Consider the following 23,850-nt stretch of genomic DNA (forward strand, 5'->3'; position numbering starts at 1 on the left):
AGTACCACAAAGTTTATCATTATCTTCCCAAATTGTTTCACTTGTAGTAGTGTTTTTTAAATTCTATTTTTCTTCATTGAAGTATAAAAGACATACAGAAAAGTATAAAAACCTCAAGAGCTCTATGCTCTTATGAATTCTAGGCTCTACGAATTTTCCCAAAGTAAACACATGTATGTTAACAACAACAAAAGTCAAGAAACAGAACATTAACAGCAACAAGCTCACTCATGCTTCTTTTCAGACCCTGTTTCAAATAGGGGTAACCAATTCCCTGATGTCCAACACCATATATTCATTTTGACTGTTCTTGGCATTTACATTTATGGAATCATACAGTATGTACTACTTCGTATCTTGCTTCATTTATTCAATATTATAGGTGAGAACATCCATATCGTTGCAATTATTATAGTTAATTGAGTCTCACTGTTATATAATAAGTGACAATGTCACTATATATAAATATAAATATTATATATTTATATGTAAATAATTTATTTTTAATTGTGGTAAAATACACATAACATAAAATTGACCATCTTGAACTTTTTTTAAAATTTTAGGCCAGGTGCAGTGGCTCATGCCTGTAATCCTAGAACCTTGGGAGGCCAAGGTGGGAGGATCACTTGAGGCCAGGTGTTTGAGACCAGCCCAGGCAACAAAGTGAGACTCCCATCTCTATAAAAAATTAAAAATTGGCCAGATGTGGTGGAGTGCACCTGTAGTCCCAGCTACTCAGTAGGCTGAGAAGGGAGGACTGCTTGAGCCCAGGAGTTTGAAGGTTACAGTGAGCTGATCACACCACTGCCCTCCAGCCTGGGTGACAAGACCCTGTCTCAAAAAAAAAATTTTATTTGGAGATACAGTCTTACTGTTTTACCCAGAGGGAATGCAGTGGCTATTCACAGGCATGATCACAGCTCATTGCAGCCTCAAACTCCTGGTTTCATGCAATCCTCCTGGCTTAGCCTCCTGAGTAGCTGGGACTACAGGTGCACACCACTGCACCTGGCTCCATGACCATCTTAAACATTTTTAAGTGTACAGTTCAGTAGTATTAAGTATATTCACACTCTTGTGCAATCATTACCAGCATCCATCTCAAGAACTCTCTTACCTTGCAAAACTGAAACTCTATACCCATTAAACAATAGTTCCCAATTCTCCCCTCTCCCTACCCCCTAAAACCACCATTTTACTTTCTGTCTCTATGAATTTGACTACTCTACGTACCTCACGTAAGTGGAACCATACATTATCTGTCTTTTTGTGACTGGCTTGTTTCAGTCAGCATAGTCTCCTCACAGTTAACCCATGTTGTAGCATGTGTCAGATTTCTTTCTTTATTAAGCCAGGATAATATTTCATTGTAGTCACTTGTACTAGTTTTATCCTTTAATCATAAGTTCCTCAAGGGCAGAAGCTACATTTTATGCTTCTCTTTTATTCCCCATATATTACAGTGGTAAATACATTAAAAAGGTATCCAGTTACATTTTGATTAATATGCTGTAATAGTAAGAATCAAATGGATATTCAAAAAATTCCATTTTGCTATAGAATGTAGTAATTTTACATCACATTTATTTACACAATCACATTTTGCTTGATTACATATTAAGATTAATTTCCATATCCAAGCACGTTCTGTCTGGGCAGGTGGGGAAAAATCTGCAACTTCAAAATATGCAATAAGAAAAGTTAAAACTAGGCCAGGCACGGTAGCTCACTCCTGTAATCCCAGCACTTTGAGAGGCCAAGGTGGGCAAATCACCTGAGGTCAGGAGTTCCAGACCAGCCTGGCCAACATGGCAGAACCCCGTCTCTGCTAAAAACACAAAAATTAGCCAGGTGTGGTGGCTCATGCCTGTAGTCCTAGCTACTTGGGAGGCTGAGGCACCAGAATCGCTTGAACCCGGGAGGCAGAGGTTGCAGTGATCCCACCACTGCACTCCAGCCTGGGCAACAGAGCGAGACTCTATCTCAAAACACACACACACACACACACACACACACACACACACACACACACACACAAAAGAAAGTTAAAATTTACATAGCCAAACATTTTTCAAAGCACTCTACATATATTAATTCATGGGTACATGCCTATGAGTTAGATTATATTATTATATAAATATACAAAAACAAATACACTGAGATGTTAAATGATGTGCCCAATAGCTAATCTACTCATAAATGGGGAGTACGCTATTATAATTTTATAACAATAAAATAAAGTAGGTTATTCAACCTACTTCTACAATATTTAACATGATCCTTACCAGCATTTCTGGCCCAGTAGATTTCTCATCCATCTTCCCAATATCATAGCTTTGGCTATCATTAAAAAGGAAAAAAATATATATATATATAAACATATATCCATTTCAAATTATATATAATTTTCAAGATTATATATTACTAAGAAGACATGGTATAAGCATACTTTATTCCAACTTTTCTGTTTTGCACTACAACAGATTATTATCCATATGATATAATGATATAAAGCAATACTTTCTAACTGTAGAAAACAATTTCCTTAGGAGATACCCAATAAATCAACACTACAATTATATTGATGCTTTTTTCCATTTGACTATATATATAGCATTAAATATATATAATATATACTGCACTAAATAGGTATAATTTAATATACTGCCTTAAATATATATAACTTAAAATGCTACATTAAATGTATATAATTTACTGCATTAAATTATTATAATACATACTGCATTAAAATACTTTACAAGTGTATACAAGCTCTTAGTTGGCCATTTAAAGTTGAAGGAATATAAATATATATTTATTTATTAATGATTTACTTAGTTATTTTTGAGGCAGAGTCTCATTCTGTCACCCAGGCTGGAGTGCAGTGGCACGATCTTGACTCATTGCAACCTCCTTCTCCCAAGTTCAAGCGATTCTCCTGCCTCAGCCTCCCAAGTAGCTAGGATTACAGGAACTCACCACCATGCCTGGCTAATTTTTTTTTTTTTTTGTATTTTTAGTAGAGTTAGGGTTTCACCATGTTGGCCAGGTTGGTCTCTAACTCCGGAGCTCAAGTGATCCACCAGCCTCAGCCTCCCAAAGTGTTGGGCCCGGCCCCGAATAAATATAAATATATATTTAAAATAAAACAAATATAGTTGTTTTCACAGAAACAAACGCTTTAGCAATATTCATTAAGTCTCACACCACCCTTCTGAAGCACTATTAGCTCCATTTTGCGGCTGACTAAACCAATATAGAAATAAAATTATTTCTGATATTTCCTAGATTGGTACTGAAAATGAGGGTGAGGGGTTGGGGAGCAGAGAAATTTGATTTTCAGTTCTCTGCTTTAATTACCAAACCATATTATGTACGGGACATTCCAGTAACCACAAATAATATATTAATACTAGTTTCAAGGTTTCAAAACCTAATACCTACAAAGCAAATCAAAGATTATTCACCATAAAATTAGTATTCCAAGGGAGTATGTCAATAAAATCTTGGTGAATTGAACTAACTTGAAGACAATACTTTGAAATATTCCTTTAAAAAAAAAAACTCTAGGCCAATCACAGTGGCTCACACCTGTAATTCCAGCACTTTGGGATGCTGAGGTGCTTGGATCACTTGAGGTCAGGAGTTTGAGACCAGCTTGGCCAACATGGTGAAACCCCATCTCTATTAATATTACAAAAATTAGCCAGAGTGGTGGCACGTGCCTGTAATCTCAGCTACTTGGGAGACTGAGGCATGATTATCGCTTGAACCTGGGAGGTGGAGGTTGCAGTGAGCCAATACCGTGCCACTGCACTCCAGCCTGGGCGACAGAGTGAAACTGTGTCTCAAAATAAATAAATAAATATAAATAAACATAAACTATAAATGACCCAGAACCACCAAACTGAGTTTTCAGATTGCTAACAAAGATATAATGCTGGCTTAGTCATTGTAAGCCCTATTTCAAGACGTCTCCTTTAGTACATTAACCTTATATTTCCAGTTTTTTAAATAACCAGTGAGGGGTGGAACTTCTGCAATAGTGATATAAGGAGCTCTTTAGACACTCTCCCCAGTGAAACAACCACTCATCTGGAAAATTCATTAAAACAACCACTTAGTCTCTGAAAATTGAAATTGTCCTAAGGGCACACAGAAAATGGGAAAACATTTATTCATGAAAATAAACTAAATCTCAGTATAACCAGTGAGAGTCTATGGCATTTGAACTATAAACCGCTCCCATCTATACTGGCTCCATGTGATGGAAGCTGTTCCAGATGGGTGCAGCCAAGAAGATAGCAATTCCCTCTCCCGCCAGCTCCTAAAATCCTAGGCTATGGTTTCACCTGCGGAGGAGCAGGCTGCCAGACTATCTTGCCATTCTCAGGCCTGTGTCATGGAAGTGTTCTGGGCAAGTGAGATGGAGAGGACTGGCTTTTCTTTGCCCACTCAGCTCTCACTCTTAGGGTAAGGATTCTAGCCCAAATGTGACAGGTCAAGAATACTGAGATCCTGATCATCTTTACTCCAGCTGGCTCATTAGGCAGAGGTTTCATGTCAAAAGGGCACACTAAGAAGACCAAGGGCTACCATACCGCCAGAATTTACTAATTTACTAATATGGTAGGGGTGCCATTTCAAGAGAAGCGTGCCATGAACCCAGCTCTAGTCGTGTGGCACAGAGGTTCTGACCAGAAGGAAAGAACAGAAGCAAAGAGGAAGAACTCTGCATCTCTTCCTGAGGGGAATGATGTATTTAAAACACAGCATGGAGAAGATCATGTCTAAGGACACTGCTGAAAACAATGGAGATCTTGATAGTGAGCAATTAAGAGGGAGCTGGTATCTCCATGATAATAGTAGCAATAAGGGAAACAGCAGACAAACCAGAAGGTTACCAGAGAACCAGGGAAACAGCCAAGAAGAAAACTTCTGGGGTCACACTTATCTCTAGGGTTCCAGAAGACTGTGCACATGTGCCATTCTGCACCCACTCAGGCACAATCAGAGAAAGTGTTGGGGCAAACTAAAAAGCATTAACCAAGGCATAAACAGATCTATCAGCAAAGTACCTTGAGCCTGATTGGCTCAAGGGGCTTAAGCAGAACGTCTGACCAAACACCAACTGAAAATTAAGCTGAGATCCAGGGAAGCCAGCTTAAAAATCAAATCGACCTCATACTGAGGGATCTGGGAGACTGTGCACATGCTCAAGACTACTTTCTTGGGTATGAGCAGTTAAAGAATCTACAAGCTATTAGTCCCCGACAGAATTAGTCTCTCCCAGAACTATAAAAGCAGTTTCTAAACAAACATACATCCCATAGGAAAGGATGAAAAAATCTAACTGGCTAAGTGAGCTTCAGCACAACCTTTGGCCAGTAAGTGAACTATGTGGATGCAGGGGTGACTCCATAGGAAGCCATCAAAAGATAAAAACAAGGGGAAAAATTCTGAGCAGGAATATTAGAGGCCACACAGTGTGGGGAAAATAAATTCCACCAAATTAGTCCAGCCAAGTGACTGAACAAATAAATGACTAAACAAACAATAAAAACAATAAGCCCCAGAAAGAGGAGAAACAGTATCTAGACTTGCTACAATATATTTTCCAAAATGTCTAGTGTTTAACAAAACACTGTAAGACATACAATTAAAAAGTGTGACCTACACAGAAGAAAAAAAGCAAAAGAAACTTCCTTTGAGGAGGCCCAAATGTTGCACTTAATAGAAAAAGACTTCAAAGCAACTTTTATAATTATGTCCAAAGAATTTTTTTAAATCGTGTTTAAAAATTAAAGGAAGGTCTGATAACAATGACTCATCGTATGGAGAATATGAGTGTATCAGTTAAGAGACAGAAATTATTATTTTTTATATATTTTTTATTATACTTTAAGTTCTAGGGTACATGTGCACAACCTGCAGGTTTGTTACAAATGTATACATGTGCCATGTTGGTGTGCTGCACCCATTAACTCGTCATTTACATTAGGTATATCTCCTAATGCTTATTATTTTTTTAAAAAAGAAGCAAATGGAAATTCTGGAGTTGAAAAGTACAATAACTGAAATGAAAAATTCAGCAGATTGAAGCAGGCAAAAGAAACAATAAACTAACTTGAAGAGCAATAGAAACGATACAAATCTGAGGAACAAACAGAAAAAAAAATGAAGAGAAATGAACATGGGCTCAGAAAAATGTAAGACACCATTAAGCACACCAACATATACGTAATGGGAGTACCAGAAGAAAAGAAAGAAAAGGACAAATAAGTATTCGAAGAAATGATGGTCTTAAAACTCCCCAAGTTTGATGAAAAACAATAATCTACACATCCAAGAAGCTCAATAAAATTCAACAGGATAAGCATTAAAAAAGCTACATCCAGACACATGATGAGTGAAAATTATTGAACATCAAAGATGAAGAGAAAATCTTGAAAACAGTAAGAGAAAAATGACTCATCACATAAAGGGGAGTAACAATAAGATTAACAGCTGACACCCCTCAGAGTTCATGGAGTACAGAAGGCAAAAAGGATGTATTCAAAAATCTGTGAAATTAGAATCCTATATCTAGAAAAACTATCTTTCAAAATTAAGAGTAAATAAATACATTTCCAGGTAAACAAAAAGTGAGAGAATTTCTTGTTAGCCAATCTGTCTTATAAGAAATACAAAAGGAGGTTCTTCATGCTGAAAGCAAGTGACACTAGAGAAAAATTTGAATTCATATGAAAAAATAAACAGTGCTAGTAATTATGGAGGTAATTATAAAAGAAAGTATGATTATATATGTCTTCTACTTTCCTTTCTTGATTTATTTGAAAAGCAACTGCGTAAAAAAATTCTTAAGGTGTATTACTGAGGCACAACATTTGTAATATATTCGATAACAATTAACACAAAGGAGTAGATGGGGTGGGAAAGAAATTAAGGAAATTACACCAGATGGTAATTCAAATCTAAAAGAAGAAATTAAGTGAACCAAAAGTTATAAGAAGGTTGAAAATTTAAAAACACAATAAATATGTTTGTGTTCTCTTTTATCTCTAATCTTCTTTAAAATACATAAGATTTTGCAAAGCAATAATTATAACCATGCATTCTTGAGTTTTTAAACATATATAGACATAGTAAATATAATAATAATCACCAAAAAAGAAAAGAGAACAAAGCTATGAAGTAGTAAAGCTTTTATCACCTGAAGTCAGGAGTTCGAGACCAGCCTGGCCAGCGTGGAGAAACCCCTTCTCTACCAAAAATACAAAAATTAGCCAGGCATGGTGGCACAGGCCTGTAATCCCAGCTATTCGGAGGCTGAGGCAAGAGAATTGCTTGAACCCGGATGGCAGAGATTGCAGTGAGCCGAGATGGCACCACTGCACCCCAGCCTGGGTGACAGAGCAATACTCTGTCTCAAAAAAAAAAAAAAAAGAAAAGAAAAGAAAAAGACAAGAAAATGCAATCCAAAAAATGTTACACAAATTAAAATAGTATACTATAAAATATTCACCTAAGATCAGCAATTCCAGAAGTAGAACAAGATGATGGAATAGAAGGCTCCACCAATCGTCCCTCCTGCTGCAAGGACACCAAGTTAACAACTATCTATGCAAAAAAAGCACCTTCCTAAGAACCAGAAATCAGGTGGGCACTCACAATACCTGGTTTTAACTTCATATTGCTAAAAGAGGCACTAAAGAGGTAGAAAAACAGTCTTGAATCGCAGAAGCCACCCTTCCCCCATCCCCTGGCAGTGGCGGTGTAGTGCAAAGAGCATTGCTGTATGCTGGGGGAAGGAGAGCACAACAATTATGAGGCATCGAACTCACTGCTGCTCCGTTATAGCAGAAAGAAAAGCAGGACCAAGCTCAGCTGACACCTACCCGTAGAGGTAGGGTACCAGCCCGAGCCAGAATGGAATTGCTGATCCTAGCAGTCAGACCTTGAGATCCCACAAGCCCCACCGCCGTGGGCTAAAGTACTGTGCGTCTGTAAATGAATTTTAAAGGCAGCCTAGGCCACAAAGACTGCAACTCCTAAGAGAGTCCTAGTGCTGAACTAAGCCCAGAGTCACCAGAATTTGGGGGGTGGGGGTGGGCGGCGAGTGGGGCGAGGATGGCGTGCAAACTACTGAGACACCAGCCAGGGTGGCTAGAGAGTGCTGACATCACCTCTCTCCTAACCCCAGGCTGCACAGCTCAACAAGGCTCCAAAAGAGACCCCTTCCTTCCACTTAAGGAGAGAAAATGGAAGAGTGGGGAGAATTTTGTCTTGCATCTGGGATACCAGCTCAGCTACAGTAGGATAGGGCATGGGCCAGGGTTGTGAGGCCCCCTTTCAGACCCTAGCTCCTGAACATTTCTAAACAAATCCTGGGCCAGCAGGGAACCCACTGCCTTGAAGGGAAGGACCCAGTTCTGGCATCATTCATCACCTGCTAACAAAGAGTCCTTGGGCCCTGAATAACCAACAATGATACCCAGGTACTACATCAAGGGCATTAGGTGAGCCTCAGACTGGCTGGCTTCAGGTGAGACTCAGCGCATTACTAGCTGTGGTGGATATGAGGCGAAACTCCTTTTGCTTGAGAAAAACAGGGGGAAAAATAAAGGGGACTGTCTTGCACTTTGAATACCAGCTCAACCACAGCAGGACAGGACAAGGGTCAGGGTTGTGAGGCCTCCTCTCCAGGTCCTAGCTCCTGGACATTTCTGCACAAACCCTGGGCCAGAAGAGAACCCTCTCTCTTGAAGGAAAGGACCTAGTTCCTTGGGCCCTGAATAACCAGCAGTGATACTCAGGTCCTACGTCGAGGACTTTGGGTGAGACCCTGAGACTTGCTGACTTCAGGTGAGACTCAGCACATTCCCAGCTGTGGTGGCTTCAGGGAGAGACCCTTCTGCTTCAGAAAAATAGAGGGAAAAGTAAAGGGGACTGTGTCTTGCATCTTAGGTACCAGCTCAGCCACAGGGGAGTAGAGCACTAAGCAAGCTCTTGGGGTCCCCAATTCCAGGATTGGCTCTTGAATGGTATTTCTGGACCGTGAGTGAGAAGGGAGCTGGGTGCTGTGAAGGGTGAGTCCCAGACCAGGCAGCATTCACCAAAAGCTGACTGAAGAGCCCTTGGGCCTTAAGGAAACAGTAGTCAGCAGTAGTCAGGCAGTACTCCTTGTGGCCTGGGATGGCAGTTGCCACAAGGTGAGGTTCCTCTGCCTTTGGAAAGGGAGAGGGAAGAGTGGGAGGGATTGCATCTTGTGGTTTAACTGACAGCTCAGTCACAGTAAAATATAATAGAGCACTGGGTAAATATCTAAGGTTTCTGACTCTAGTCCCTGGCTCCCAAATGGCACTTCTGTACTCTTCTGTGGTGTGGGGGAACTCATTGCCCTGAAGGGAAGAACACAGGCCTGGCTGGCTTTGCCACCTACTGACTATAGAGCCCCAGGGTCTTGAGCAAACATAGGTGGTAGGTAGAGAGTGGTTACAGCAAACCTTGGGTGAGACCCAGTGCTGTGCTGGCTTCAAGTATGACCCAGCACAGTCAAAGTGGTAGTGCTTGTGTCACTAAACCCCAAGTTTCAGGTAGCTCAGGAGAGAGAGAGAGAGAGAAAGAGAGAGAGAGAGAGACTCTGTTTGTTTAGGAGAAAGTAAGGGAAGAAAACAAGAGCCTCTGCTTGGTAATCCAGAGAATTCTCAAAGATCTTGCCCAAGACCATCAAAGTAGTACCTCTACATGTCTGCAAGAACCAGAGCATTAGTGGGCTTGGGATGCCCCCTAAAACAGACACAGCTCAGATCACAACACCCAAGTCCTTCTGAACATGGGGAAAGCCTTCCCAAGAAGGGTGGATACAAACAAGCCAAGACTGTGAAGTCTAAAATAAATACCTAACACTAAAATGCCCAGACATTGAAGAACATCTACAAGTATCAACACAATCCAGGAATACATGGCCACATCAAGTAAAATGAGGCATCAGAAACCAATCCTGGAGAAACAGAGATATGTGACCTTTTAGACAGGGAATTGAAAATAGCTGTTTTGAGGAAACTCGAAGAAATTCAAGATAACACAGAGAAGGGATTCAGAATCCTATCAGATAAACTTAACAAGCTTTTGTTAAGTTTTAACAGACAAATTTATTTGAAATTAAAAGAATAAAGCAGAAATTCTGGAGTTGTGCAGAAATTCTGGAGTTGTAAACTGCAATTGGCATAATGAACAAGACTGCATCAGAATCTTTAAATAGCAGAATTGATCAAGTAGAAGAAAGAATTAGTGAGCTTGAAGATGGGCTATTTGAAAATATACGGTCAGAGGAGACAAAAGAAAAAAGAATAAAAAACAATGAAGCAGACCTACAAGATCTAGAAAATAGCCTCAAAAGGGCAAATCTAAGCATCACTGGCCTTAAAGAAGAAGCAGAGAAAGAGATAAGATTAGAAAGTTTATTCAAAGTGGGGAGGCTTCCAAGATGGCTGAGTAAAAACAGCTCTGGTCTGCAGCTACCAGCAAGATTGACGCAGAAGATGGGTGATTTCTGCATTTCCAACTGAGGTACCTGGTTTATCTCATTGAGACTGGTTGGATAGTGGATGCAGCCCACGGAGGGTGAACCGAAGCAGGGCAGTGCATTGCCTCACCCGGGAAGCACAAGGGATCTGGGGACTTTCCTTTCCTAGCCAAGGGAAGCCATGACAGTCTGTACCTGGAGGAATGGTATACTCCTGCCCAAATACTGTGCTTTTCCTACAGTCTTCACAACCGGCAGACCAGGAAGTTCCCTCCCGTGCTTGGCTCAGTGGGACCCATGCCCAAAGAGCCTTGCTCACTGCTAGCCCAGCATCTAAGATCAACCTGCGACTCAGCAGCTTGGTGGCAGGAGGGGTGTCGCCATTGCTGAGGCTTGAGTAGGCGGTTTTGTGCTCACCGTGTAACAAAGAGGCCAGGAAGCTTGAAGTGGGCGGAGCCCACTGCAGCTCAGCAAGGCCTACTGCCTTGCTGTAGATTCCACCTCTGTGGGCAGGGCATAGCAGAACAAAAGGCAGCAGACAGCTTTGGTAGACCTACACGTCCCTGTCTGACAGCTCTGAAGAGAGCAGTGGTTCTCCCAGCATGGTGTTCAAGCTCAGAGAATGGACAGACTGCCTCCTCAAGTGGGTCGCAGACCCCTGTGTAGCCTGACTGGGAGACACCTCCCAGTAGGGGCTAACAGACACCTCATACAGGTGGGTGCCCCTCTGGGACTGAGCTTCCAGAGGAAGGATCAAGCAACAATATTTGCTATTCTGCAGGCCTCCACTGGTGATCCCAGGCAAACAGGGTCTGGAGTGGACCTCCAGCAAACTCCAACAGACCTGCAGCTGAGGGGCTCGACTGTTAGAAGGAAAACTAACAAACAGAAAGGAATAGCACCACCAACAACAAAAAGGATATCTACACCAAAACCCCATCTGTAGGTCACCAACATCAAAGACCAAAGGTAGATAAAACCACAAAGATGGGGAGAAACCAGAGCAGAAAAGCTGAAAATTCCAAAAACCAGAGTGCCTCTTCTCCTCCAAAGGATTTGAGCTCCTCACCAGCAAAGGAACAAAACTGGATGGAGAATGAGTTTGACAAGCTGACAGAAGTAGGCTTCAGAAGGTTAGTAATAACAAATTTCTCCAAGCTAAAGGAGCATGTTCTAACCCTTCGCAAGGAAGCTAAAAGCCTTGAAAAAAGGTTAGACAAATGGCTAACCGGAATAAACAGTGTAGAGAAGACCTTAAATGACCTGACGGAGCTGAAAACCACAGCACGAAAACTTCGTTACACGTGCACAAGCTTCGGTAGCTGATTCAATCAAGTGGAAGGAAGGATATCAGTGACTGAAGATCAAATTAATGAAATAAAGTGAGAAAACAAAGTTAGAGAAAAAAGAGTGAAAAGAAACGGACAAAGCCTCCAAGAAATATGGGACTATGTGAAAAGACCAAATCTACATTTGATTGGTGTTCCTGAAACCGACGGGGCGAATGGATCCAAGTTAGAAACCACTCTTCAGGATATTATCCAGGAGACCTTCCCCAACCTAGCAAGGCAAGCCAACATTCAAATTCAGGAAATACACAGAATACCACAAAGATACTCCTCGAGAAGAGCAATCCCAAGACACACAATTGTCAGATTCACCAAGGTTGAAATGAAGGAAAAAAACGTTCAGGGCAGCCAGAGAGAAAGGTCGGGTTACCCACAAAGGGAAGCCCATCAGACTAACAGCGGATCTCTCAGCACAAACCCTACAAGCCAGAAGACAGTGACAGCCAATATTCAACATTCTTAAAGAAAAGAATTTTCAACCCAGAATTTCATATCCAGCCAAACTAAGCTTTATAAGTGAAGGAGAAATAAAATCTTTTACAGACAAGCAAATGCTGAGACATTTTGTCACCACCAGGCCTATCTTATAAGAGCTCCTGAAGGAAGCACTAAACATGGAAAGGAACAACTGGTACCAGCCACTGTAAAAACATGCCAAATTGTAAAGACCGTCTATGCTAGGAAAAAAACTGCATCAATTAACAGGCAAAATAACCAGCTAACATCATAATGACAAGATCACATTCACTGATAACAATATTAACCTTAAATGTAAATGAGCTAAATACCCCAATTAAAAGACACAGACTGGCAAATTGGATAAAGAGTCAAGACCCATCATTGTACTGTATTCAGGAGACCCATCTCACGTGCTGAGAAAAACATAGGCTCAAAATAAAGGGATGGAGGAAGATCTACCTAGCAAATGGAAAGCAAAAAAAAAGCAGGGGTTGCAATCCTAGTCTCTGATAAAACACACTTCAAACCAACAAAGATCAAAAGAGACAAAGAAGGCCATTACATAATGGTAAAAGGATCAGTTCAACAAGAAGAGCTAATTATCCTAAATATATATGCACCCTATACAGGAGCACCCAGATTCATAAAGCAAGTCCTTAGAGACCTACAAAGAGACTTATATAATGGGAGACTTTAATACCCCACTGTCAATATTAGACAGATCAACACGACAGAAAGTTAACAAGGATATCCAGGACTTGAACTCAGCTCTGGACCAAACGGGCCTAATGGACATCTACAGAACTCTCCACCCCAAATCGACAGAATATACATTCTTCTCAGCAACACATTGCACTTATTCTAAAATTGACTGCATCATTGGAAGTAAAACACTCTTTGGCAAACGCAAAAGAAAAGAAATCACAACAGTCTCTCAGACCACAGTGCAATCAAATTAGAACTCAGGATTAAGAAACTCACTCAAAACACACAACTACATGGAAACTGAACAACCCGCTCCTGAATGACTACTGGGTAAATAATGAAATGAAGGCAGAAATAAAGATGTTATTTGAAACCAATGAGAACAAAGACACAATAAACCAGAATCTCTGGGACACATTTAAAGCAGTGTGTAGAGGGAAATTTATAGCACTAAATGCCCACAAGACGAAGCAGGAAAGATCTGAAATTGACACCCTAACATCACAATTAAAAGAACTAGAGAAGCAAGAGCAAACAAATTCAAAAGCTAGCAGAAGGCAAGAAATAACTAAGATCAGAGCAGAACTGAAGGAGACAGAGACACAAAAATCCCTTCAAAACATCAATGAATCCAGGAGCTGGTTTTGTGAAAATCAACAAAATAGATAGACTGCTAGCAAGAGTAATAAAGAAGAAAAGAAAGAAGAATCAAATAGACACAATAAAAAATGATAAAGGGGACATCACCACTGATCCCACAGAAATACAAACTACCATCAGAGAATACTATAAACACCTCTATGCAAATAAACTAGAAAATCTAGAAGAAATGATAAATTCCTGGACATGTACACCCTCCCAAGACTAAACCAGGAAGAAGTTGAATTTCTGAATAGACCAATAACAGGTTCCAAAATTGAGGCAATAATTAATATAGCCTACCAACCAAAAAAAGTCCAGGACCAGACGGACTCACAGCCAAATTCTATCAGAAGTACAAAGAGGAGCTGGTACCATTCCTTCTGAAACTATTCCAATCAATAAAAAAAGAGGGAATCCTCCCTAACTCTTTTTATGAGGCCAACATCATCCTGACACCAAAGCCTGGCAGGGACACAACAAAAAATAGAATTTTAGACCAATATCCCTGATAAACATTGATACGAAAATCCTCAATAAAATACTGGCAAACTGAATCCAGCAGCACATCAAAAAGCTTATCAATCACGACCAAGTCAGCTTCACCCCTGGGATGCAAGGCTGGCTCAACACATGCAAATCAATAAATGTAATCCATCACATAAACAGAACCAACAACAAAAACCACATGATTATCTCAATAAACGCAGAAAAGGCCTTTGACAAAATTCAACAGCCCTTCATGCTAAAAATTCTCAATAAACTAGGTATTGATGGAACATATCTCAAAATAATAAGAGCTATTTATGACAAACCCACAGCCAATATCATATTGAATGGGCAAAAACTGGAAGCATTTCCTTTGAAAACCAGCACAAGACAAGGATGCCCTCTCTCACCACTCCTATTCAACATAATGTTGGAAGTTCTGGCCAGGACAATCAAGCAAGAGAAAGAAAGAAAGGGTATTCAATTAGGAAAAGAGGAAGTCAAATTGTCCCTGTTTGCAGATGACATGATTGTATATTTAGAAAACCCCATCATCTCAGCCCAAAATCTCCTTAAACTGATAAACAACTTCAGCAAAGTCTCAGGATATAAAATCAATGTGCAAAAATCACAAGCATTCCTATACACCAAGTACAGACAAACAGAGAGCCAAATCATGAGTGAACTCCCATTCACAATTACTACAAAGAGAATAAAATACCTAAGAATCCAACTTACAAGGGATGTGAAGGACCTCTTCAAGGAGAACTACAAACCACTGCTCAACGAAATATAAGAGGACACAAACAAATGGAAGAACATTCCATGCTCATGGATAGGAATAATCAATATCATGAAAACAGCCATACTGCCAAAGTAATTTATAGATTCAATGCCATCCCCATCAAGCTACCAATGACTTTCTTCACAGAATTGGAAAAAACTACTTTAAAGTTCATATGGAACCAAAAAAGAGCCCACATTACCAAGACAATCCAAAGCAAAAAGAACAAAGCTGGAGGCATCACGCTACCTGACTTCAAACTATACTACAAGGCCACAGTAACCAAAACAGCATGATACTGGTACCAAAACAGAGATATAGACCAATGGAACAGAACAGAGGCTTCAGACACCACACATCTACAACCATCTGATCTTTGACAAACCTGACAAAAACAAGCAATGGGGAAAGGATTCCCTATTTAATAAATGGTGCTGGGAAAACTGGCTAGCCATATGTAGAAAGCTGAAACTGGATCCCTTCCTTATAGCTTATGGAAAAATTAACTCAAGATGGATTAAAGACTTAAACGTAAGACCTAAAACCATAAAAACCCTAGAAGAAAACCTAGGCAATACCATTCAGGACATAGGCATGGGCAAAGACTTCATGACTAAAACACCAAAAGCAATGGCAACAAAAGCTAAAAGTGACAAGTGGGATCTAGTTGAACTAAAGAGCTTCTGCACGGCAGAAGAAACTATCATCAGAGTGAACAGGCAACCTACAGAATGGGAGAAAATTTTTGCTATCTACCCATCTGACAAAGGGCTAATGTCCAGAATCTACAAAAAACTTAAACAAATTGACAAGAAAAACAGCAACAACCCCATGAAAAAGTGGGCAAAGGATATGAAGAGACACTTCTCAAAAGAAAACATTCATGCAGCAAACAGACATATGAAAAAATGCTCATCATCACTGGTCATCAGAGAAATGCAAATCAAAACCACAATGAGATGCCATCTCACACCAGTTAGAATGGCGATCATTAAAAGGTCAGGAAACAACAGATGCTGGAGAGGATATGGAGAAATATGAACACTTTTACACTGTTAGTAAGAGTGTAAACTAGTTCAACCATTGTGGAAGACAGTGTGGCAATTCCTCAAGGATCTAGAACTAGAAATACCATTTGACCCAGCCATCCCATTACTGGATATATACCCAAAGGATTATAAATCATGCTACTATAAAGACACATGCACACGTATGTTTATTGCAGCACTATTCACAATAGCAAAGACTTGGAACTAACCCAAATGTCCAACAATGATAGACTGGATTAAGAAAATGTGGCACATATACACCATGGAACACTATGCAGCCATAAAAAAGGATGCGTTCATGTCCTTTGTAAGGACATGGATTAAGCTGGAAACCATCATTCTCAGCAAACTGTCACAAGGACGGAAAGCCAAACACTGCATGTTCTCACTCATAGGTGGGAATTGATTAATAAGAACACATGGACACAGGGTGGGGAACATCATACAATAGCATTAAGAGAAATACCTAATGTAAATGACTACTTGATGGGTGCAACAAACCAACATGGCATATGTATACCTATGTAACAAACCTGCACATTGTGCACATGTACCCTAGAACTTAAAGTATAATAAAAAAAGAAAGAAAGTTTATTCAAAGGGATAATAATAGAGAACTTCCCAAACCTAGAAAGAGATGTCAATATCCAAATACAAAGCAGTTATAGAACACCAGATTTAACCCAAAGAACGCTACCTCAAGGTATTTAATAATCAAACTCCTAAAGCCCAAGGATAAAGAAAGGATCCTAAAAGCAGTAAGAGAAAAGAAACAAATAACATACAATGGAGTTCCAATACATCAAGCAGACTTTTCAATGGAAACCTTACAGGCCAGGAGACAGTAGCATTATGTATTTAAACTGCTGAAGGAAAAGAACTTTTACCCTAAAATAGTATATCCAGCAAAAATATCCTTTAAACATGAAGGAGAAATGAAAACTTTCCCAGACAAACAAAAGCTGAGGAATTTCATGAACACCAGACCTGTCCTGCAAGAAATGCTGAAGAGAGTACTTCAATCAGAAAGAAAAGGATGTTCGTGAGCAGTAAGTAATCACTTGGAGATACAGAACTCACTGGTAATAATAGTAAGTACACAGAAAAACACAGAATATTATGACACTGTAACTGTGGTGTGCAAACTACTTTTATCTTAAGTAGAAAGACTAAATAATGAACCAATCAAAAATAATAACTACAACAACTTTTCAAGACATAGACAGTACAATAAGATATAAACAGGAAAAAACGTTTAAAAGCAGGGGGTCGAAGCTCCTAAAGCAGGAACCGGGCTGCACAGCAGGAGATGAGTGGCGGGCGAGTGAGCATTCCTGCCTGAGCTCCACCTTCTGGCAGATCAGAAGCAGCATTAGATTATCGTAGGAGCACGAACCCTATTGTGAACTGCGCATGCAAGTGATCTAGGCTGCACACTCCTTATGAGGATCTAATACTTAATGATCTGAGATGAAAGAGTTTCATCCAGAAACCATTCCCTCCGCCCGATCCCCCACCCCCGCTCCATGGAAAAACTGTCTTCCCCGAAACTTGTCCCTGGTGCCAAAAAGGTTGGGGACCGCTGCCTTAAAGAATTAAAATGAGGGCCAGGCATGATGGCTCATGCCTGTAATCCCAGCACTTTGGGAGGCTGAGGGGGCAGATCACTTGAGCTCAGGAGTCCGAGACCAGCCTGAGCAACATGGAAAAATCCCATCTCTACAAAAAATACAAAAATTAGCCAAGTGTGGTGCTGCGTGCCTGTACTCCCAGCAACTCAGGAGGCTGAGGTGGGAGAGTGGCTTGCGCCTGGGAGGCACAGGTTGCAGTGAGCCAAGATCGTGCCACTGCACTCCAGCCTGGGAGATAGAGCCAGACCTTGTCTCAAAACAAAAAACAAAACAAAACAAAAAACTAAAATTAGAACTACCATTCGATCCAGCAATCCCACTACTGGGTATATATCCAAAGGAAAATAAATCTTACGAAAAAACACATACACATTTTTATAGCAGCACAATTCACAATAGCAAAAAATGTGGAGCCAACCTAAATGACCATCAACCAAACGAGTGGATAAAGAAAATGTATACACACCATAGAATACTACCCAGCCATAAAACGGAACAAAATAATGGCCTTTGCAGCAACTTGGATGGACTTGGAGGCCATTATTCTAAGTGAAGTAACTCAGGAATGGAAAACCAAATCTCATATCTTCTGACTTATAAGTGGGAGTTAAACTATGAGGATGCAAAAACATAAGAATGATATGATGGACTTTGGGGACTCGGAGGAAGATGGAAGGGGGCTTAGGGATAAAAAATTACATATTGGGTACAGTATACATTGCTTGGGTGTCGGGTATGCCAAAATCTCAGAAAAAAACACTAAAGAACTTGCCCATGTAACCAAAAACTACCTGTTTGAAAGAAAAAAAAACTATTGAAATAAAAAATTTTAAAAAATAGTTACAGTGGTGGGTGGCGGAAATATCTCATACCAATGGACACCAAAAAAGAGCAGGAGTGCTGATATTTATATCACACAAAATAGGTGTCAAGACAAAAACTATAAGAAGAGACAAAGAAGGTCACTATATAACGATAATGGGAACAATTCCACAAGAGGATATAACAATTTTAAATATATATGCACCCAACACTGGAGCACCCAGATACATAAAGCAAATATTATCAGAGATGAAGAGAAACATAGACTTCAATACAATAATAGCTGTAGATGTCAACACCCCACTTTCGACATTGGACAGATCTTCCAGACAGAAAATCAAAAAAGAAGCATCAGACTTAATTTGCACTACAGAACATATGGATCTAATGGATATTTACAGAACATTTCATCCAACAGCTGCAGAATACACATTCTTTTCCTCAGCACATGGATCATTCTCAAAGACAGACAAAATGTTAGGTCACAAAACAAGTTGTAAACACGCAAAAATTTAAAATAATACCAAGATCTCTGACCACAGTGGAATAAAATTAGAAACCACCAACAACAAGAATTTTGGAAACTATACAAATACATGAAAATTAAACAATATGCTCCTGAATGACCAGTGGGTCAATGAAGAAATTAAGAAGAAAGCTGAAAAATTTCTGGAAACAAATGATAATGTAAACATCACATACCAAAATGTATGGAATACAGCAAAAGAAATGCTAAGAGGGAAGTTTATAGCTATAACTCCCTATATCAAAAAAGAAGAAAATTTTCAAATAAACAACCTAACAATACACCTTTAAGGACTAGAAAAGCAAGAACAAACCAAACCCAAAATTAGCAGAAGAAAAGAAATAATACAGGTCAGAGCAGAAATAAATAAAATTGAAATAAAGAAAATAACACATAAGATCAATGAAACAAAAATGCGGTTTTTTGAAAAGTTAAACAAAATTGACAAAACTTTAGCCAGACTATCTAAGAAAAAAATACAGAAGATACAAGTATTAAAATCACAGATCAAAGAGGAGACACAACTGATACCACAAAAATTCAAAGGATAATTAGTGGCCACTGTGAACAACTACATGCCAATAAATTGAAAAATTTAAAGAAATGAAAAAACTTCTAGAAGCAAACAACCTACCAAGTTTGAAGCATAAAGAAATCCAAAACCTGAACACATCAACAACAAGTAATGAGATCATAGCTATAATAAAAAGTCTTCTAGTAAAGAAAAGCTGGGGACGCAATGACTTTACTGCTGAATTCTATAAAATATTTAAAGAACTAATACCAATCCTACTCAAACTGTTCTGAAAAATAGAGGAGGAGGGAATATATCCAAACTCATTCTACGAGGCCAGTATTACCCTGATACCAACCAGATAAAGATGCATCAAAAAAAGAAAACTACAGGCCAATATCTCTGATGAATATTGATGCAAAAATCCTCAACAAAATATTAGCAAATCAAATTCAGCAATATATGGCCAAGTGCGGTGGCTCACACCTGTAATCCCAGCAGTTTGGGAGGCCGAGGCAGGCGAATCACTTAAGGCCAGGAGTTCGAGACTAGCCTGGCCAACATGGTGAAACCCCATCTCTACTAAAACCACAGAAATTAGCTGGGCATGGTGGCACATGCCTGTAATCCCAGCTACTTGGGTGGCTGAGGCATGAGAATCGCTTGAACTCAGGAAGCGGAGGTTGCAGTGAATGGAGATCATGCCACTGCACTCCAGCACTCCAGCCTGGGTGACAGAGCAAGACTTTGTCTCAAAACAACAACAACAACAAGCCCAATATATTAAAAAGATCATCATGACCAAGTGTGATCCACCCTTGGGATGCAAACATCGTTCAACATATACAAATCAATCAATGTGATACATCATATCAGCAGAATGAAGGATAAAAACCATATGATCATTTCAATTGATGCTGAAAAAGCGTTTGAGAAAATCCAACATCCCTTCATGATATAAACCCTCAAAAAAACTGGGGATACAAGGAACATACCTTAACATAATAAAAGCCATATATAACAGATATATAACATATATAACATATATAACCCACAGCTAGTATCATAAGGAATGGGGAAGAACTGAAAGCCTTTCCTCTAAGATCTGGACCACAACAAGGATGCCCACTGTCATCACTATTATTCAACATACTACTGGAAGTCTTAGCTAAAGCAATCAGAGAAGAGGAAGAAATGATGAACATCCATTTTGGAAAAAGAGAAGTCAAATTATCTTTGCTTGCAGAAGATATAATCTCACATTTGGAAAAACCTAAAGACTACACCAAAAAATTATTAAAACTGATTTAAAAGTTCAGTAAAGTTGCAGGATACAAAATCAACATATAAAAATCAGTAGCATTTCTATAAGCCAAGACTGAACAATGTGAAAAAGATATAAAAGAAGTAATCCTATTTACAATAGCCACAAATAAAATTAAACACCTATGAATTAACCAAAGAAGTGAAAGATCCCTATAATGACAACTATAAAACACTGATGAAATAAATTGAAGAGGACCAGGCGTGGTGGCTCACACCTGTAATCCCAGCATTTTGGGAGGCTGAGGAAGGCAGATCACTTGAAGTCAGGAGTTCCAGAACAACCTGGCCAACATTGTGAAACCCTGGCTCTACTAAAAATACAAAACTTAGCTGGGCATGGTGGTGCGTGCCTGTAATCTCAGCTACTTGGGAGGCTGTGGCAGAAGAATCACTTGAACCCAGGTGGTAGAGGTTGCAGTGAGCTGACATTGCGCCACTACACTCCAGCCTAGGTGACAGAGCAAGACTCTGTCTCAAAAAAAGAAAAAAGAAAAAGAAAGAAACTCCATCTCAGAAAAAGAAAGAAAGAAAGAAATTGAAGAGGACACCAAAAAGTGGAAAGATATTACATGTTAATGAATTGGAAGAACCAATACTGTTAACATGTCCATACTACCCAAAGCAATCTACAGATTTGCCACAATCCCTATCAAAATACCAATGACATTCTTCATAGAAATAGAAAAAAAACAATCCTGAAATTTATATGGAACCACAAAACACCCCGAATAGTCAAAGCTATCCTAAGCAAAAAGAACAAATCTGGAGGAATCACACTACCTGACTACAAATTATACTACAGAGCTATAGTAACCAAAATAGCATGGTACTGGCACGAAAACAGACACACAGACCAATGGAACAGAATAGAGATCCCAGAAACAAATCCACACACCTAACAGTGAACTCATTTTGAGTGTCAAGCACATACACTGGAGAAAAGAAAGAGTCTTGAAGAAATGGTGCTGGGGAATCCAATATGCAGAAGAATGAAACTAGACCGCTGTCTCTCATCATATACAAAAATCAAGTAAAAATAGATTAAAGACTTAAATCTAATGCCTCAAACTATGAAACTACTACAAGAAAACATTGGAGAAAATCTCTATAACATCAGTCTGGGCAAAGATTTCTTAAGTAATACCCCACAAGCACTGGCACAAAAGCAAAAATGGACAACTGGGATCACATCAAGTTTAAAAACTTCTGCACAGCAAAGGAAGCAATCAACAAAATGAAGAGACGACCCACAGAACTGAAGAAAATGTGTGCAAATTACCCATCTAATAAGGGGTTAATGACCAGAATATATAAGAAGCTTAAATAACTCTACAGGGGAAAATCTGATGATCCAATCAAAAAATGGGGAAACGATTTAGACATTTCTCACAGAAGACATACAAATGGAAGGCAGACACATGAAAGATGCTCAACGTCATTGATCATCGGAACAATGCAAATCAAAACTACAATGAGATATCATCTCCACTCAGTTAAAATGGTTTATATCCAAAAGACAGGCAATAACAAATGCTGGTGAGGGTGTGGAGAAAAGGGGTGGAGAAAAGGGAACCCTTGCACAATGTTGGCAGGAATGTAAATTAGTACAACCGCTATGGAGAACAGTTTGGTGTTTCCTCAAAAAACTAAAAATTGAGCTACCATATGATCCAGCAATCCCACTGCTGGTTATATACCCAAAAGAAAGGAAATCAATATATTGAAGAGATATCTGCACTCCTATGTTTGTTGCAGCACTGTTCACAATAGCCAAGATTTGGAAACAACCTAAGTATCCACGGATAGATGAATGGATAAAGAAATGTGGTACATTTATACAGTGGAGTCTTATTTAGCTGTAAAAAAGAGTGAGATTCTGTCATTTGCAACAACATAAATGAATCTGGAGATCATTATGTTAAGTGAAATAAGCCAGGCACAGAAAGACAAACATCACATGTTCTCACTTATTTGTGGGACCTAAAAATCAAAGCAATTGAACACATGGACACAGAGAGTAGAAGGACGGTTACCAGAGGCTGGAAAGGGTTTGGGGGGTGGTTTGGTGAGGGGAGGTGAGGATGGTTAATGGTTATAAAAAATAGTTTAAAAGAAGGAATAAAACCTACTATTTGATAGCGCAACAGGGCGAGTATAGTCAAGAAGAACTCAACTGAACATTTTAAAATAACTAAAATAGTATAATTGGATTGTTTGTAACACAAAGGATAAATGCTCGAAGGCATAGATAGCCCATTTTCCATGATGTGATTATTTCACATTGCATGCCTGTATTGAAGCATCTCATGTATCCCATAAATATGTATACCTAATATGTACCCACAAAAATTACAAATAAATAAAATATCTAGCCAAAATAATTAATAATAATAGATGGAACAACTAGGCAGAACATCAAAAAGTATATATAAGACTTGAAGAACACTATAAACCTACTAGACCTAATAGACATCGGTAGCGCACTTGAATTAGTCCATTTTCACACTGCCATAAAGAACTGTCTAAGACAGGGCAATTTATAAAGAAAAGAGGTTTAATTGACTCACAGTTCCACATGACTGGGGAGGCCTCGGGAAACATACAATCATGGCAGAAATAGAAGCAGGCACATGTTACATGGCAGCAGGCAAGAGAGAGAGGGCAAAGGGGGAAGAGCCCCTGATAAAACCATCAGATCTCATGAGAACTCACTATCATGAGAACAGCATGGAGGAAACCAGCCCCATGATCCAATCACCTCCCACCAGGTCTGTCTCTTGACATGTGGGGATTACAATTCGAGATGAAAGTTGGGTGGAGACACAGAGTCAAACCGTATCAACACTCCACTCAATAATAGCAGACTATAAATTCTTAATTGCACATAGAACATTCTTCAGAATAGAACATATCCTAGGCCATAAAAGGCCATAGTAGATTTAACAGTTCCTTGTCTACATTGAATTAAATTAGAAATCAAGAACAAAAAAGAAATGAGGAAATTACCAAATGTGAAAATTTAACAA

The 23,850-nt window shown here is 39.4% G+C and overlaps 1 protein-coding gene across 1 annotated transcript in view; it reads right to left on the reverse strand.

Moving 5' to 3' along the window:
* TEX11 (testis expressed 11) overlaps window positions 1-23,850 on the reverse strand; it is a 377,626-nt gene that overhangs the window by 208,337 nt on the left and 145,439 nt on the right. Inside the window, exon 10 of the mRNA XM_024240693.3 lies at window positions 2,289-2,343. Coding sequence (XP_024096461.1) covers window positions 2,289-2,343 — 55 coding nt within the window. The remainder of the gene's footprint in view (window positions 1-2,288; window positions 2,344-23,850) is intronic.

Source organism: Pongo abelii, chromosome X, assembly GCF_028885655.2.
Source record: "Pongo abelii isolate AG06213 chromosome X, NHGRI_mPonAbe1-v2.0_pri, whole genome shotgun sequence".
In the NCBI taxonomy this organism is placed as follows: Eukaryota; Metazoa; Chordata; class Mammalia; order Primates; family Hominidae; genus Pongo; species Pongo abelii.